Here is an 18338-nt window from a genome sequence, read left to right as displayed (position 1 = left end):
TTTCCACTATTTTGTCCATTCTTGGTTAGTTACTCAAATTACTGCTGTCTAAGACTTGGGATAATTTTAGTTTCAACCTTTGTTTTGTTCCAGAGTGATTGCTTCTTTATTCAGACACCATGTGCTTTTTGATTGGGCTTTTTAACAGCTGTATTTCATTCTTCATAATATTCACTATTTACTAAGTAACTGCTATTAATTACTAGGGAAAGCAATAAGTGGAAGGTGTCAACATGTGTGTTTGCTCTGTTCTATTGTATAATGCCACATACCATGACTCTGAAACAGGATCATCTAAACACTCACATTTAATAACTGTGCTTTTCCTACTGTGGCATGTCGAAAGTATTTTGTGGAAAAAAAGAAAACCTAGTAGATCTAAAGCACTAAATGCAAGTTCCTTTTTCACACAGGCCTGAATTTTCTCATAAATGAACACAGGAATCCCCCCCTGTTCATGGTGGTTTGAAGCCCAAACCCACAACACTGAGAAAAGAGGAAAACACATTTTTAATGTGTGTGAACAAGGTTTTAAGTTTTTATTGAATCTCAGGCAGAAATATACATGATCACCCTTTATTGCTCATGGCATTCCACATCCTAATCAATGGCTCACTGTCACCTCCAAACCAACAATAACTAAAACTGAATCAAGCATTTTTAATGTCCTCTTTTAAAACAATCCTGGCTCTGTTGCGTAATTAAATCAGTAGCCAAACTGTAGTATTCACTTTGCTCTGTGTTTGTGTGTGTGTGTATTAAGAGAAATGCAATCTCTACCAGATATATTCACATGATCCAAAATCCAGATGATCACATGCTTTTATCTATTCGTACACTTTCTCTCAGCATTCTCTCCCGAGTAGTAGATCCTGATAGTAAGAGTATATACTGTAAGCTCTGTGTCTATGGCTGAAAGGTTAAGGTTTTGGCTGTTGTATGAACGGCTACACGGTCATTCTAAATCAAAACCGAGACAAAACAACATAAAATAAAACCCTGCAAATCTGTGAATCAAATTTCCTGAATGCATACATGTAATTCTTTTTAAATTACTGATATTATTAACGGTTACACTGACATGTAGTGAAAACACACTTAAACTCAGGAGTTATTGCCTTAAATTTTTTTTGCATGACAAAGAAGAGGATAAAAGGGAGCAAGGGGCGTGGGTTTTTACATTTTCACATGACAAACTTCTCCAGACAAATGGCATGCAAGACGTAAGAAGGAAAACGCACCGAACAGGGGAATAGAAACATTTTTAAACACTACGCTACATGGATACACTTTGACGTCAGGCGCTGTAGGAGTGCCAGGGACATGGACACTAGGTCTTACAGAGAATGGGTGACACTGTGTGCAAAAGGTTTCACATAAATTTCAGACATGGGCGAACACAAAACAGTAGTTTTAGGAGCACACAACAATAGTCTTTAAATTTCCTTTTTCAAATATGGCTTATCAAGTTATCACATGTTTTGTTACTTTAGAGACAGACACACGGTTAGTATAATAATTTCATATAGTATTCTATGATTGTTTGCCCACCTTGAGGCGTCTCATGTATTCATTCATCTATGTACAAATTGAGTGATCAAGGTGATTATATGTCAGAGCTCTGCAGCTTCGGCAGAGGAGAGAAAAAAGGACTTTTAAAATTCCTCAGACTAAAAGGCTAAACCATCAAACACTGTGTCTTCAGCCCCTCTGCTCGCTGTTAGCTTCATAAGCGTAACTTAGCTAACGTTAACATCAGTCAAGCTAATGTTCACCTGGACGTTGGGTTAGCCTAGCTTAGTCTAACGACTGCAATTCACACAGCTGCTTCACATCTGATTTATTTCCCCAACCATGAAACTTCGATTTATCCAAACACCAAAAAGACCGCAATGTATTTCAACTTCTTTCTTTCTTTTTTTTAGCACTTACATGTGAATGGAAGAAAGCCCTGATTAAAGCCAACCTTGTGAATGTTGCCTGTGAACTAAGCAAGATAATGTTAGCATTAGCTAGCTAGCTAACCTACTTCTTCAGCATGTCTTGTAGTGGGCCTGGCAGGTATTTCATCACTGTGTCCATGATGCTTTCCTCCTCTTCCTCGTCGCCGCAGCCGGCCGGCACGGCCTTCTTGGGTCGGGTCAAGCTGCCGGCTACCGACTCCTCCTGGGCGGCTGCCGCCTCGGCCTCGGCCTCCTCGCGCTTTTTCAAGCCGTACTGGTGGACAAACAGAAATATCAGAATCATGTAGTTGGAGGAATATATTATTGTATTATATATTAAAGTTAGAGTGAATGATGCAAAAAATACAGGTAAGGAAAACCACCATAGTTTGATGGTAACCACAACATATTTGAAAAACTGTTATTCTCAAAATGTTACCATATTTTGTCTAATTAGTTTGCAGGCCACTTGTCAAGTGGACAACACTGATCCTAATATAAAGATGGACGACATGACAGCTCCCCAAAAGTAATGCCAGAGCATATTGATCACCCCCTGCTGGCTGACTGCAGTATAGGTCATAAACACTGCCTCCTCTGTGTTAGTTTTAGGTAGTTCTTATCACACTGACGTATGTTCATGTGTTCATTGGTCTGGTTTTAAATACTTATCTGATATTATAAAAATGGGGTGAAATGTCATGATTGACAGCTGAGACTGACTTGCGATTGGTTTAACACATGTATTGGCTGGACATCAATAGCAAGACTCCATCCTCCAATCAAGCTACTATGCCGACTCTGGCACGAAATGGCAGCATAGGTGCCCAGAATATTTTGGCTTGATTTCTATATAGTGGGTGGAAGTGGAGATGCATTGCCCATCTTTAGACTATGATCGCTACCTGCTGCCTGTAGATCCTTGTTCTAGTGATAGTATAATTAACTTTTAATTGTTCTATATTGGTGCTGGCCCCAGGAATAGTGCTTTACTGGAACTTGATTTTGCTGTTGTGGTCACTCTGGGTATTGCAACTTTGGGGATCATCATGACACCCAGGGGCTCAGAAATCACTTTAAAAAGATGAATACATTTATCTGAATACCCAAATGATTTTGTATGATTCTTCTTTGTATGATTTTTATCATTTCAACCAGAGCTTGCTAGTCCAATCCAGACTCAGATGGGCCCGTGGGCACTATTTTTGGATAGGAATCTCATAATTATGAGAAATCTGATAAAACATGAATGTGTCATAATGCACATACACTCCTACTCATCCATCATCCTTCCTATTGAACTCATCCATTGGACCATTTTCCAGTTCTCACAGTTTGAGCAGCTGCTAACCCTTATCTTTCTCTTGTTCCTGTCTGTGTCTGTCAGCGAAGCAATAACAGAGCAGATGTTTTGTAGCTGCTGCTTTTCATTGTCCACACTATGACAGTGCATGTTAGGTATTTGTGTTAGGATATATATTGGTGGTGCAAAGACACTCCAGCTTTTTGGATTTTTTTTGCATTGAGAAAAAGGGAAATTATTGTTCCCCTTTAACACAAAGTATTTCAGAATCATTAAATGTCCCCAAATTAACAGAATATAACACATTTACAACTGTGACTCAGTTTGCTCTGTCTTCTGTCGTTCTGTGATTTGACCGAGTAAAGAGTTGCAAGCTTCAGCTTTGATATTGGCATGTCTCGCAGTATCTGGCACAAAGGGATAAAGCCGTGGAAGACGCTGACGGGAACCTTTCAGTAACGAGCACTTTGGGAGTTTTTCCCCGCTCTTCTTTGTTCTCTTCTGGGAGAGCTTAAGGAGAATCGACGAAGCGAGGGTAGGAGTGCTGCTTTTGGTACCGTCGATTCGCAGCAGTCCCCTTGGACCTGCCCGACCCACAGACTGCCCGTCTTTCACATCGCCTCTACACCTTAGTGGGTACACTGCCAGTATTACCTTCTCAGCCACCCCACAGCCTGACATTTTTGAAGGGAGGAATAAACCAAACACTGTCTGAATGTGACACCAAACACACAATGTATAATGTATATTCCTCTTCATAATACATAAACCTCATATAGACCGTTGCACACAGTTGTACCTAAAGCACTGAAAAGAAAAAAGATCTCGGATTTCCACCCATTTCTGTCTAAAATTTTAAACTGATCTTTATTAATCATGATTTTGTTCATCTACTGTTCCTACTTCTGCTCTCAGCTCTGTGCCACTGCTTCCTGATCCTCCACTGATCATTTTATAATCTCAGAAGAAGATAAAAATAACACAAAAGCAAATAAAAATAGAGTGATTTCAAACACGGGTCTGTCATACAGAGAGTTTTGCTGTCGTGCAGCCAGAATGTGAAGTGTTTAGAAGCTGCGCTAACATCACAAGACAGAACGGCCTCCAAAGTCATCAAACAGATCTGACGACGTATAAGAAATGTTTGTGGTGAAGGATTTTAGTATTTGCTTTTCACCCTCCATTTAGATTTTCATATATAAGCACTGATTATAAGAAAATTCATCTTAAATGTTTTCCCTGTTTGGCCTTTCTCTCCATTGGTTACTCTGATGATGGTTTGGTATTTTAGTCATTGAAGAATCAAACAGCCTGTCATCTGTCGTTATACCTTATCCCTGATGCCTTGCCTCATCCTTTCCCTCTCTGCCTCCATCTTGCCGTATTTGTCCTTCCTCTCCTCCTCTTGCTGCCTCAGTGCCTCCTGTCGCTCCTCCTCTTTCTGCGCTGCGTCGGGGTCCTCCTCTTCCTTCTCTCCTCCCAGCATCTTGCCCACATCGGGAGGTCCTCCTGAGAAAAGGTGCGAGACAATGAGAGACAGGAGTCACAATGACAGCTGTTACTATTGTTTTAATTAATGTCAACTTATTGAGAATTACCGTTTATATGTTTTCCATATTTTTATTCATGTAAACAATTTTTCTCCTCAAATCAAAGCCTAAACAGTAGCATATTATATTTTCAGTTTTTTATTATTCTTACTGGGTTAGCTTAGGTTCTTTTACGTGGCATCTAAATCCTTTACATGCTAAATCCTTTACATGCTTTGTGTTTCTGTGGGGGGGGGGGGGGATTATACCCTCGAGTTTAATACAAATATGTGACTAAACAGTTGTCAGTAGTGTGAAAATAGTTGCCTGAGGATACAGTTACTCATACTTGAATAGTAACAGTGTGCAGTGACAGGGCTTTAGGAAGGCTGATGTCACGACTTCAAATCATCCTATGTAGGGAAACATGGGACATTTGTCACAAGTAACAACATTTCTGTAAACTGTTCTTTATATTTTACTTTTATACATTAACCTGACAAGGAGGTTATATTTTCACCCATGTCTGTTTGTTGGTTTATTTGTTAGTCCGATTACACACAAACTACCAATGAGACCTTGGCCTGGAAAGAAAACATTACATTTGGTGAGGATGCAGATTTTTTTCAGATATTCTTTGACTATGTTTTATGACATATACATCATTTAGTTTATCAGACCACTTCCTGTCAGATTTCTACGAAGAACTTGTGGCGACATGTCCAATTCAATTTCTTTTGTCCTAAAAGCAGTCGCCCTGAAGAATAACAAAGATCTATAATCAACCTTTTAATCAACCAATCAAAAAAAAATCTCAAGTTGTCGTTTGTGTTTATAGAATGCAAACTCCTTTGGGTCAATACAAATCCTGACAAGTTCCAAAAGCAATTGTGAAGATATGACCTTGGTGCCTTCAATCGTAGCTACAGACCTGATGGTTGGGATCCAACAATAGATCTAGCATTATGTTTTCTGTAATACTAATAAACATAAGCCCCTGAATATGTCTTCTATAAACCCTCTTGCTGTACATATAGGTGTTATACGTCCCATAAAATAATGCGTCATGATGCCAAAACGGACAAATGCTGAGTGTTGCTAACCAGCGCCGAGGGAGAAGAGGGAGAACTGTCACCAAGCATCAATAGAAAAGAAGAGGAAACACACAAAGGAGAAAAGCCTGTGGTCTGAGGGATTTGGGCAAAGACTGGAGCATATAAGAAGTGAGGAGGAAAACGACGAGAAGGAAGATGGGGAGTCAGTATTCTGCAGCAAAAAAGACATATTTAGGAAAACAAGGGGAGCATGAGGAGAGGGAGAGAATCTGTCAGAAACTATTGAGTCCAATTAGCTGAGCTGTTCCAGTTAGTAGGATTACCCAGCAGTTTCCGTGGGACCGGAGAGAGAGAGAGAGAGGGACGGATGGAGTGTGACCAGATACAAAGATGGAGAGGAGGGTAAAAGAGCAGGGAGCTGTGAGAGGAAAACGACAGAGCGTGTGGAAGGGGGAAAAGAAGGTGTGGAAGAAATGAGGTGTAAATGAAAGAGTGATCAAATAAGAGAAAAAAAATAGAAGGGAGGGTGAAGATAGGAGGAAGACTAGGACGTAGGGAAGGAGGGAGGGGGTGGGATGCAGCCGAGGGGCATGTGAGGAGAGAAAGCAAGCAACCAAAGAGGAAAGACAGAGTACTCCTTCAGTCTGCAGCTGCCCCCCGGTATTGACTCATCAGCATAATAAAAGTAAAGTGCAGCAAAATGCGCAGAGAGATAAAAGGAGAGATGGAGGAGAAGAAAGGATGAAGTGGGAAGGGATGAGCGTAGGAGCAATGAAGGAGAACAAGAATGTGTGACAGGGACATAAGAACATAGAGAAACTGCCGTCTGTCGAAAGAGAAAATGACGTTTCTAATTTATATAATTTCAAGTTCTTAATTTTGATATGGTGCGTTTTTTGGATCAGATAAATAAATATAATTAGGCCTATAAAAGATCTGGAGGAAAGGCTGAGAAAAAACATGAGGTTTTGATTACCCTTACAACCAAATCTTTTCAGAAATAGCTAGAGATTTGGGAAAATACGTTTTTTATACCACTTTCTATAAATAATAGGCTGGAGCTGGCTACAATAGCTATGTTAACTCCACAAATTGGTCCATACTACAATCAGTACAAAAAGTGAAGTGTAAATGACATGCTGTGGTCGTGTGGAGGTCATTTTTTCAGTCTTTATGCTAAGCTAAGCTAACAGTCTGTGACAAGAGGGTGTTAAGAGCTTTCCTTAAATGTGTAAATATAAACCACGCATTCAAGAGAAGAACAAAGATGGACGCCTACAGAAGGTCTCGCAGAATTGCAGTGCACGACACCGCAATGAGATTAACATTACACACAAGCAAAGACAAACTAAAAGACATTATTCACATGAATGAACCACTTGGATCTAAGTGAAAGAGACAGATGAGGAAGGAAATTCAAGGAGAAACTACGATATTCAAAGTAAATTGATGTATGAGTGTTTGATAAACAGCACAGCGAAACTGACAGAGCAATATCTGTCCATCCAACCATGATACACTATCTCCTTCCAGGTGTGAGTGTGTGTGTGTGTGTTTGTAAGGTAGGGAGGGAGGGAGGGAGAAATAAAGCTATAGTGCATATACAGTAAGTGCTTCTATATGCACTTATGGATAAAAATAACTGATTAGTTCCATTTGGTGAAACGCAACTGAGTTCCTGTGTGGTAGAGCAATTGTCTTTACGCATTTGTATGTACATGTCCATAAGTGTGGGTTTGCATATGCACATAATATATGCAAAATATCTGGTGTTTCTTTGCAGTGGAGCAGCATTCTGGATAGCGACTCATTTCCTACTTGAAGTGTGACTCTGAAGTGTGTATATGCAACTTTAATCCACCAGCCACCTTGTTCCATATATATATATACACACTGTATAGAGATGGCTGGTCTACAGCATCCTAACCGCGTTGCTAGGAAACAGCTTGGAGCGAAATTTAACTCCTGTCATCGGATGATATCGGCAAACTCGGCAACATGAATTAAAAGTGGAACAATTAAGAATCAGTGCCCGCAGCAGAAAAAATGGTAGACTATTCATTGATACACCCTTTTTGTCGTGTACACATAGACTGTATAGAAAGATGGGCGACCTGTCACCACTTTCTCCAACTGTCCAGAAATTTAACTAAGATATCCCAGATAACAATGCTGCCAATCTACTTGGAGCCAGTCTGTGCAGTAGTGATCGGGGAAGGGCAAGGTCCCGCCCAACCAATTGCGAGTCAGTCTCAGCTGTCAGTCATGACCAAAAACCAAAGTTACTGGGAAAAAAATGGGATGTGTACTTTTAATCTTTAGTTTGGTCCATGTCCCATCTGTTGCCATGGAGGAGGTGGGGTTAATGACCTATAGAGGAGGAGGCTTCACTTTTGGTGAGCAGCCATCTAATACCTATGATTTAGTCAGGAGAGAAGTGAGCTGGTACAGAGTGTGTCAATCAAAATGAATCCTAACAAATGAAACTAAACATATATTGGTTTCTTCAGCAATGTCAGAAAACTGCAGACGCAGGATTCGGGAGCAGCTCATGAGCCGAGTACCTAAATTATCTCTATCAATAGCGCCCGTGTAAACACTGCCATTCAATCCTGTAATTGGAGCAATGACTCACACAATCAGCTAAGCCTCATTGTCAAACGATTGCACAGCCCACAAAAAAAACAACAACCTCAGGTAACTCTTTTACCTTTCACCGTGCCGACCCAAAACAAACTCGGCCTGGTTTCACAAAATCTTATTAGAATACTGAGATCATCTTTGTTCAGATGTAAAACAGAGAGGATCCTGGGAGACAAAGCCTCAAGTTATACTGAGCTATGATCCCGGCCCCTACTTTGTGAGTCATTTGTGAAAGATACAGCAGGGTCCTTTTAAACCAGAATAATTCCATTAAGCTCTCAGGCCGCGTCGAGCTACGTTTGAGTGTTTCTGATTAAAGTGTCCTCACACTTTAGCCCAGCACATTGTGTTTTTGTAGTTGTTGAAATGACGTTGAATATATAAGCTAATAAAAGCCTGTAACGGAAAGTTGACAGGTTGACCTTTAACCTGTTTGTCATGTTTTTGTATAATCCACATTTCAATGAGTCAGAACAGACAAGAGGTCCTTTGTGGAGAAATTCTCCATCATGCAAAGCAAAAGACAGTTTACGAAGATTTGTGGCTTTTAGGCAAAATAAAATGTACAACGTGATAATGACAAATGACAAACCTGAGGTTAAGACCTTTCTGATCACCTCCTATAGTAAATTTTTAGGAATGTTTCCCATGGCAGCAATCTCCTTTTAATTTTGCCCACAAGCTGAATTATATCATGTTTCTTTCCTCAATACTTGGACATTGCGTCACTGCTGAGATAAAACATCTTATATCTAATCCCTTTCCTTCTTAAAGTTCTTTGCAAAGTCTTTGTTAAATCCAAAGTCTTGAGGCCAAGGGAGAGAGAAGAGTAACCTTAGCTGACTCTGCCAGTGCCTGAACTTTAGACAGCATCAGATAAACAGCTCTTATCTGCTCTTTTCCCAGTCTCGGTCCTCAGGAGAACCCCTCTCGAAATACGACGTGTTGTGGGAAAGCAGATGTGTGTAAAGATCCAGATTTGGCCTTCAGGACAGAAACTATTGTCTCAACCCAGTTTATTATAAAGCAGGAAAAAAATGTGGCAAAGGAGACATTGGTAGTAAAAGGAGGAGAGAGGAATTGTTGTTCCACTACTTCACTTCTTTCTTCTCTAATTGGTGGCAGTTTTGCTTTGAGTCAGCCTAAATTTCCCTCAGGTGAAACAGCGCTGCACAATTTATCAGCAGGGACCTAAGTGAGGAAGCTTTACATAGCTTTATATAATATGATATAATATAGTATAATATAATATAATATAATATGACTGCCCTTTTCCAGAAATATATGTTGTTTGTTTGTTTGTAACTTTTGTCATTACGTTTGTAAGGTTTATGCCTTAAGCTTTATTTATAATTTATTCTCTTATTAGTTTCAAAGCAGTTTCAACACAATAAAACCCTTTTCATTATATAATGCCTACATCTAAGTGTATGAGAATGAGCTCCTAATACATTTTTGAAATGTAAATAAGCATTGCAAAGGTAGCTAATACACTACAATATTATGCTTGTATATATTATACATGCTAATTATTTATCTTGTACAGTATTGTTCCTTTACAAATGTAGCAATGCAGCAAACACCACTTTATAGTTTACTTAAAAATATAACTTAATAGTAGCAAGATACATCTTTAGATATAATGTTTGAAATTTTATTTCATTTTACCGTATAAGGCCTGACTGTTAAAGAAATCTGCATTTAAAGCTTCTGACAGAATTGAAAATAATAATTAAATTACATATAGTCTTTATGATGTACAAAAATAATGATTTAGAGATACACATAGTTAAAAACCTACTGTATCATATTTTATGAACACTTAGCAACAGCATATTAAAACAACATGAAGCACAAATGCTGCTTCAATCTGGCCATCACTCATCAGAGTTACTAACAATAAAAAAGTTCAATCTTACCAAGGGTTTGTCAAAGTGAGAGATAAGTAAGTCATGAGTGAGCAGCAACACAGAGGCAGCCATCTTGAATTTGCTCAACAGAGACCTGCATTGCACTGTTGACACACAAGAGGGCAGTTCACGAGTGCCTGATGAAACACATCTTATTGATGAGATCTCTCAAAGCTTCAACGGCAAAGTTAAAACATGCCAATTTCATTTTGTCAGATAGATTAATTTCACATGTAAATGAAAAATCTTTTTATTCTTCATGGATGATGGAGGAGGAAAGTTTGATCTTTGGATTTCAATGTGTTGTGACTGAATGATCTGTGTTCTGTTCTGCACAGAATTTAATTAACAAGCGGTTAGATTTTGCTGCCGTGTGGCCAGAGTCTGACTTACATGATCAACCAGGACTCTTCTGACGGATTATTTTCAGGTCGCTTTGCAGATGGTCCGTCTGCCATCTTGTAGCCCCCCACTTGTCCACCCCACAGCAATAAATTACAGTGTTTCCACAGATTACCCAGAGGAGCTTGCTGTATCTCTCTTCTATCAGTATAGCATACACAGTGGTATAGAATAAGACAGTTGTAAATCCACCAGCCAAACACACCATAGCTGCGATAGTGATGTTTGTGTGTTCGACAGTGAAGAAGAGCTTCACAACAACACGACTGATTCGATATGGGTCTACAGACTTTCCAGTCAGGAAGTGGCTGAATGAATTATTCATAAAATCTCATTGTACTGCCAAACATGCATGTGGATTTGAACACGCAAGAAGATGGGGAAGTGTGTGTGTGTGTGTGTGTGTGTGTGTGTGTGTGTGTGTGTGTGTGTGTGTGTGTGTGTGTGTGTGTGGGTGGGTGTGCGCGTGTGCGTGTGTGTGTGCATGCGTGTGTGCTTGTGTGTGTGTGTGTGTGCATGCGTGTGTGTGTGTTTTGTGTGTGTGTGTGTTTTGTGTGGCCCTGTGGACCTATCAAGCATGAAAGACCTGATTGCCTCAGCCAATCACATCAGTGCCGCTAAATGGGATTATCTGAACATGGAGGAGATGAGATGCAGGAGGACCATCTCAAGGTGTCCTCGTTTCTATGTCACGTTAAACAGCCCACATATGTTGAAACACGTGCTACAGTAGATGCTGTAGAGCCTCATTTTCCCTAAAGTATATCAATCATTTAGTTTCTTTATTTGGGGTTTTACTGTTTTTCAATTTACTAAAACAGCATGCCACTTCAGCTGATGTTTCTAAAACATGAGTAAATCGTTTTTTGGGGGATTATTCTTCAATTAATACATTTTTTTAATAATTTAATATAATTATTATTGATTATCATAATAAAATAAAATAAAACACTCTATGTCATGAAGGACCATGTCCCATAATGCAGCAGTTATACTGTCATAGAGGTCAGTAGGTAAGATTCTTTTGTTGGTTTTGGTCTTTTATAAGAAATAAGAAAATAAAGAATATTCATTCTCCTTTAATTTCTTGGAGGGTTCAGAAGCTTCATGCTTTGATGGACAGCAGTCTCACAGTAACATTAGCTGATTTGTATAATGCACAGCACTGAGGTCAAGGAGGGGTCTTCTCTGGTTCACTGCTTTCCTGTCTTAAATCCTTTCCAAGTGGCAGCAGTGACAGCCTTTTTTTAAATTGCCTTCTACAAGCACATCATCCTTGCAACATTTTGCAAAATGGAATAGAAAAAAAAAACAATAGGGTGTGTGTTGGAGAGTGCTACTGTCAGTGCAGTCTAATGGGATTAAAAATTAAACAAGTTTGTTTTTATTGAGTCCTTCACAAATCTTTAGTCAGGACCATTCACTGTCTATTTTAAGAGTCATCAGCACAGATGCTGTATTTTTCAGACTGCATATACATTTTATCACTTCTGGTGTCAACCTATAGTGAAAATATCCGACTCACGTCTGCATCTTTATTTATTTTTGTCTTCCAAAATAAGAACGGCCCCTTTTTGATTCCAGTATTTTACATATAAAAAATTAACTTACAACCAATTTTTTTGTCAAACAAATTAAAATGAATGATTTTCTGATGTGAAAGAGTACAGTATAGTTCCTGTTAGTCAGGACATCTTTAATGCTGCAGGAGACTGGTTTCACAGTTGGGCAAATCACACATTTTTAATGAGACATACAGTAATACAAAAGTGAAGGTTTTTAAAATCTGGTTATTATATTTAACCGCTGGCTTTGAGGCTGCACCTCTGACTGAATGTTTGACTGGTGCCCGAGGCCTTCTGGGTTTGACTGAGCGTCAAATCCTCGGAATGAAGTCTGCCTCAATTAACAGCCTCATATTCTGTCACACTTACTATACTTCAACTTTTCAGAGTTAGGAAGTGTAGAGTCAGCAGGTTTGGAGCAAAAGCTCAGCCATCTTTGTCACCATGATGAGTTTTTTTTTTATTTGGCGACCATTTCAAGCAATAATTCATGTGGATATTATGAATTTGAACATGAGCATTACATGTCTCCTTTAAGGCTGAAGGTACAGAAACATTTCTTTGCAAGTATAAAATCATTTTTAGAGTCTAAAGTCACAAAGTGACATGGTTACTGTGTGTTTTAGGCTGATAAATGAACACTGCTTTGTGTTTGACATGTTTCAGTCTGGGACTCGCCGACGGCTGATAGAGGAGCAGACTGGTGGCTGCTGGGATGGGAGAAGTGGCGCATTACAATTTAACAAACATGCAGAGTCTCTTGTGAGAGTTCTCATGGATGCTGGGTAATATTGACTAAAGCTTGTATTGACACATGATGTCGGTAGTGAAGCTCTATACCTGTTTATACTCCAGTCATCTCTAATATAGCAATTTAGCAGTGACTGGTATATTTTGAGGAAAGATCGAGAATTTAATCCATCCTAATAATACAAATGTAATAACCAGAATGAGTGTGATTGCACTCATTGTGGAGCAGCATTTTTTATGCTAACGTTGTGCTGTTGATTTATTTATTAATTATACAAGTAACTTCTCTCTACCTGCAGCGCTAACCCACTTTTTATATAGCCTTATTTTACATGATCACTGCAACAGCTGCCGTTTCTCACTGCAGTAGGTTCGTCCTGTTTGCAGGACACATGGTGTGTGGTTAACAAAAACAAGGCACATAAAAGAAAATGTGTCCTCATTTAACGGTAATTTGACAGGCTTTAGGACGCTGCTTTATTTCTGAATCATGAAAATATCCATGTATAAGCTGTTGGGACATTTTTGGAACATGTTGTAATACCCCACTGCTGAAACAGTGTAAAAAATACAAGCTGTGATGTCATTAGTTTTTTAGGTATTTTAGTCCTGCACAAATTGAAATTTTGAACTGATGATGGCGCTGATGAAAAGATTAAGATTATTACAATCAACCCTGCAGGTAACATGAATATCTGAACCAAATGTCATGGAAATCTGTCCAACTGTTGTAGAAATGTTTTACTCAAAATCATGAAAGTCTACCTCATGATGAAGCTACAGAGGGAAAATTGTATGACAAATTGATGGATCGACCAAATTACCAAATTATGGTAATTATCTTTCTTTAAAGGATGCAGTGGAAAATATGTTAATCTTCTGTTTTTGCCTTTATTTTATAGTTAACCGTGAAGCCGGACAGGAAACACGGGACGGGACGTGGAAAGCAGGACGACATGAGACAATTGTCCCCAGCTGGAATAAAAAGCGAGGACTCTGGCAGCTTAGATCACTGAGCCACAGGGCCACCCAATAATGCAGTGTAATTGATTTAGGAATATTTCACTAACATTGACGTATTGACTGACAGTCTCTGGCAGCCAGAGTGATAGCTTAACCGATTGATTAGCTGGCTAATTGGTTTGTTTCATTATCTGATTTTTGTCCCCCCCCCCTCAGGAAGCTTTCGTGATCAACACACTGTCAGCATTTCTGCAGACATTTCTGTGGAAAGAGGTCACTATGTCCCAGTCAGTGAAATTGGACCAAAACCAAAGGACTCCTATATGTGATGTAGAAACGCATTGACAGCAGAAGTCACAAAAGACACAAGTATCAATTGTTAGACACACATATTATCAATATTCTCACTCTCTCACTTTTTCTCACATACAAAAATCTATACTCTAAATTAGGCCTGTACAGCCTCCATCATTTAACTTGCCTAGAGTTGCAGCACACACACACACACACACACACACACACACACACACACACACACACACACACACACACACACACACACACACACACACACACACACACACACACACACACACACACAGTCCTATAGCATCTATAAAATGTCTGCAGGCAAAGTACAGACACACCCACACACTCCTGCAAACACCCGCACTGTTAAATGTACTCCCGATTTCCGCAGGCGGAATGTTGTAAGACTTCTGCGGAGTACAGCCGGCGCCCCAATGCAATGCAGCTGATTTAAGAATTCAGGGCGCAGACACGAGCCACTGCAAGTATGCAGAATGAGGCAGCACTCGCGTCCTCTGCATCCCAATGAGGAGCCAGCACTGCGCTTCAAACTCCGCGTCCCAGCTGTAACCACCTCTGAAACCTGAACGAGAGCAGCTCAGCATCAAGGTCCCGGCTGACCGACCACGGAGTATGTGCTTGCAGCTGCTCCAGTATAACCGCTGCCACTTTCCTGCCTTTTCCGCTTGAAGCTGTAGCTGACAAGGAGGCTGAATTACAAGGCTATAACGAGGACTAATGAGGGGGCAAATAATCGCTGAGATAATATTCTAAAGGATAATACCTGAAGGCTTTAAAGGACAAAAGTCTCATGTTCTTGGCTCTTTATCTCTTGCCTCAAACATCACCAACAGTTGGCTTCAAACAGAATACTCAATTTGTTTAATAATGTCGTACAAAAACCCCCATAAATCACTGACTTCATAACAGCTATCCTTCTGCCTATAAACGAAAAAAATGCATTAGAGAGAAGCAGTGGCGGATCTAGGATTTGGGGTCATAAGGGGGCCACAATTAACATAGAGGGGCCAATTAAATGTAAACATCCATACTGATTTAGTAATGTGCACATTTAAGCCATTCCTTGTTTATTGTTAGCTCTTTAGTTTGAGAAAAAACCTCACACATTGTCATATTTATTGTTATTATTGTGAGTTAGTGACTATTTTATTTAGAAGGAAAAAAAAGACTACTGGCAGGATAGAGGCATTTCAAGGGCTAATGAAAGCCCCCCCCCCATCCCCCCTCTCTGGCCCCACCTCTGGGTGACACTTTGGATATAAGAGGTTTTCACTAGACAGGTGCATTATTATTATATGAGTAGACCTACTGCTCTACTTGTGTTGCTGCTGCTCGTGACCTTCATATGCAGCAGTCCTGACCTTGTTCACTCAGGTCACAGAAACAGGTCACTCTTTCTACGAGAGGAGAAATGTCGAGCAACAAACCAGGAGCAAGGTTTCCGTCCTCCTCCTCCTCATTGTGGCAGTGTCAAAGGACTTGGCCAACAGGATGTCTTGTTTATTTAATAAGTCATGACTTTTTGCCCTGAGAGGTTTTTAAAAGATGGATGCAGAGAAAGAAAGAGGGAAATCCTCGCTGATATTTGAAGTGTGGGTGCAGCTCGGATGGATTATCTATCGCTTCCCAGTGTCAGCACCCACAACTACCAGGCTACAGTATAGTACTCGAACAGCACTGCTGCCTCTGGTGCCGAACATCCCCTTTAAATCCTTTACACTGCAGTGCTGTTAAATCAACCTCCAGCCCGGGCAGACTACTCACCTCCCATCGCAGCTTTCATTACAAAATTCATGATGAAGCAGTTCTGTGTTCTCTTCCTTCACTGGTCACGTTTTCAGGGATGGACCTGCAGCCAGGGGACACAATACAAAAGCTGTATAACTGTGTGGACACCACTGTTAAAACATTCAGGAGTTTGATGGGGCAGGGAAGAATGAAGACGATTGATAAAAAAGGCAAAGGACCCCCAAAACAAATCAAAACCTTCATATACCCGAGTTGTATGATCTTGAACACTCTAAAAATGTGATCACCTTTATTCCAATGAATGAAAATGAATTAAAGTGGCTTTGCCCTTCAGCTCCAGCCCGTGGACATGAGTTTTACGAGGCACCTGCGCCCTCAATTTACGATCACAATCCATCTTGTGGGGGTTTATGCTGACATTGCCAGACTGTTCGTAATGTATTGTCATGGAAATAACTCCAAGAATAAAAATGTAAAACAAAAAAATGAATTGTCCTCACAAAGTAACACAGATAGGGGTCAAAGATGATCAGGTGCTTTGTGTCAGTACATGAAGCTCACACAATCGAGCGTTAATTTGCAAGAGAAAGGGGAATTTTTTTTTTTATAGATTCTCTGCTTTCCTACAATGTGTATATATGGCTCTCGTGTAAATACATAGACATTATGGCATTTTATTCTCATCTCTTATCACTCTTATCTGTTCTTTTTCTCTTGGGATTTACTCTGTGATGTACTCAGGACCGCTCAACTGTGAATTTATAATAACTTTACACAGAAATTGACATGTTTCGATCAGATTTCCGACACCGTCTTTTGCTGGGGTGCTCAGTTGTGAGTATGGAAGTATAAAAAAAAACATATATTATAAAAACATTTTTAATATTTCTATAATTTCTGTAATATTTCCATGGGATTTGCATGGTTCTAAACCCAGTTCATAGCGACCTACTGCACTTAACATTTTTCATGACATACTTAACACTGGTAGTTTTGCTGCCTTTTGCCAACATCCCTGTGCCATTGCAGAAAAAAACATCGTTCATCCAATCCATTATTATTATTATTAGTAGTAGTAGTAGTAGTAGTATCAGTATTATTAGTATTATTAGTATTGTACTTTTTTTCATTCGCCCAAAGTGCAATCGGGCAACAGCCGAGCGTCTTTAAATCATTTCCTGGTTCCCTTCCTCTTCTTCACCCTCATCATCATCATCATCTGCAGCAGCAGCAGCAGCATCACTTTCCCCTCACGTGAACCCTTTAACTCACTGCACCTGCATGCTGAATCTCGGCGCTACATGACAGTATTGTACACTGCGTGTATTTCTGCACCCACTGCATCCTCCGTGCACGTACACTGGATCAAATAGACTGCGTTAGGGAAGCATCAGCATCTTGCACCAACAACCTCCATCCCGTCCCGTACAGTAAAAGCCGCACATCGCCCCCCCTTCTTGTACGAGCATCCTTTACCTTGTTATGATCCTCCTCCCAAGTCTGTATCCCTCCGGAGAAGAAGAAGAAGAAGAAAAGGAAAAAGCGTCGTCGCAGGGTCACAACCACCTTTATTTTTCCTGCCTCTGCGGGATGAGGGGCAAACACAAGTTGTGTGCGTGGACGTGGGGTCGGTATGGTGGCTCCTCTCTGGCTCTCAGTTTGCGGACATGCCGGTTGTGTCAGAGTCAGGCTGCAGCGGCGGAGGAAGAGGCTGTATTCCTGCAGGAGGAGATGAGAGCATGCAGAGGGAGAGAGGGGGAGGGAGGGAGTGCATGAATGGAACAGCACCCTGGCAGAAGGCTTGTCTTTAGTTTCCGACAAAATGCACAAAAGATGAAACATTTGTGACGCTTTTTTCAAGCGCACATGAATTACTTTTAAAAGTACAAAATGTGCCCTGGTAAACAAAATGAGTAAGAAAAACATCCAATAAGTATTTTCATAAAATTTGAATTTACGTCATCCCGGGTTCTTCTTTTACCATTTACAAGTTAATCTAAAGGATCCAAAAGATTCAAGATATATTCAACTGTCTCCCGAAAGAGATTTTTCTCATAAAAAAAGACTTATTCTGTGAAAGTGACATGTTATATGCAGATTTTAAACATCATAATTAGATTTATTTTGTCACTATCAGGCCACAAGCTGGCTTATAAGGTTGCAGGGTACATGCTGGCAAATAGTTTCCACAGTCAG

General features: G+C 40.1%; 1 protein-coding gene across 1 annotated transcript; it reads right to left on the bottom strand.

Moving 5' to 3' along the window:
- Window positions 1–507: 507 nt before the first annotated feature.
- Window positions 508–17904, bottom strand: cplx2l (complexin 2, like). Its single transcript, XM_034599103.1, has 4 exons — window positions 17619–17904; window positions 16158–16242; window positions 4577–4755; window positions 508–2217 (listed from the first exon to the last, which is right to left on the bottom strand). The coding sequence occupies exons 2-4, from the start codon at window positions 16186–16188 to the stop codon at window positions 2026–2028; spliced, it is 402 nt and encodes a 133-aa protein (XP_034454994.1). The 5' UTR covers window positions 16189–16242; window positions 17619–17904; the 3' UTR covers window positions 508–2025.
- Between the last annotated feature and the right edge of the window lie 434 nt (window positions 17905–18338).

The sequence above is a fragment of the Hippoglossus hippoglossus genome, chromosome 1 (assembly GCF_009819705.1).
Source record: "Hippoglossus hippoglossus isolate fHipHip1 chromosome 1, fHipHip1.pri, whole genome shotgun sequence".
Lineage (NCBI taxonomy): Eukaryota > Metazoa > Chordata > Actinopteri > Pleuronectiformes > Pleuronectidae > Hippoglossus > Hippoglossus hippoglossus.
This window is presented reverse-complemented; position numbering and strand designations above follow the sequence as displayed.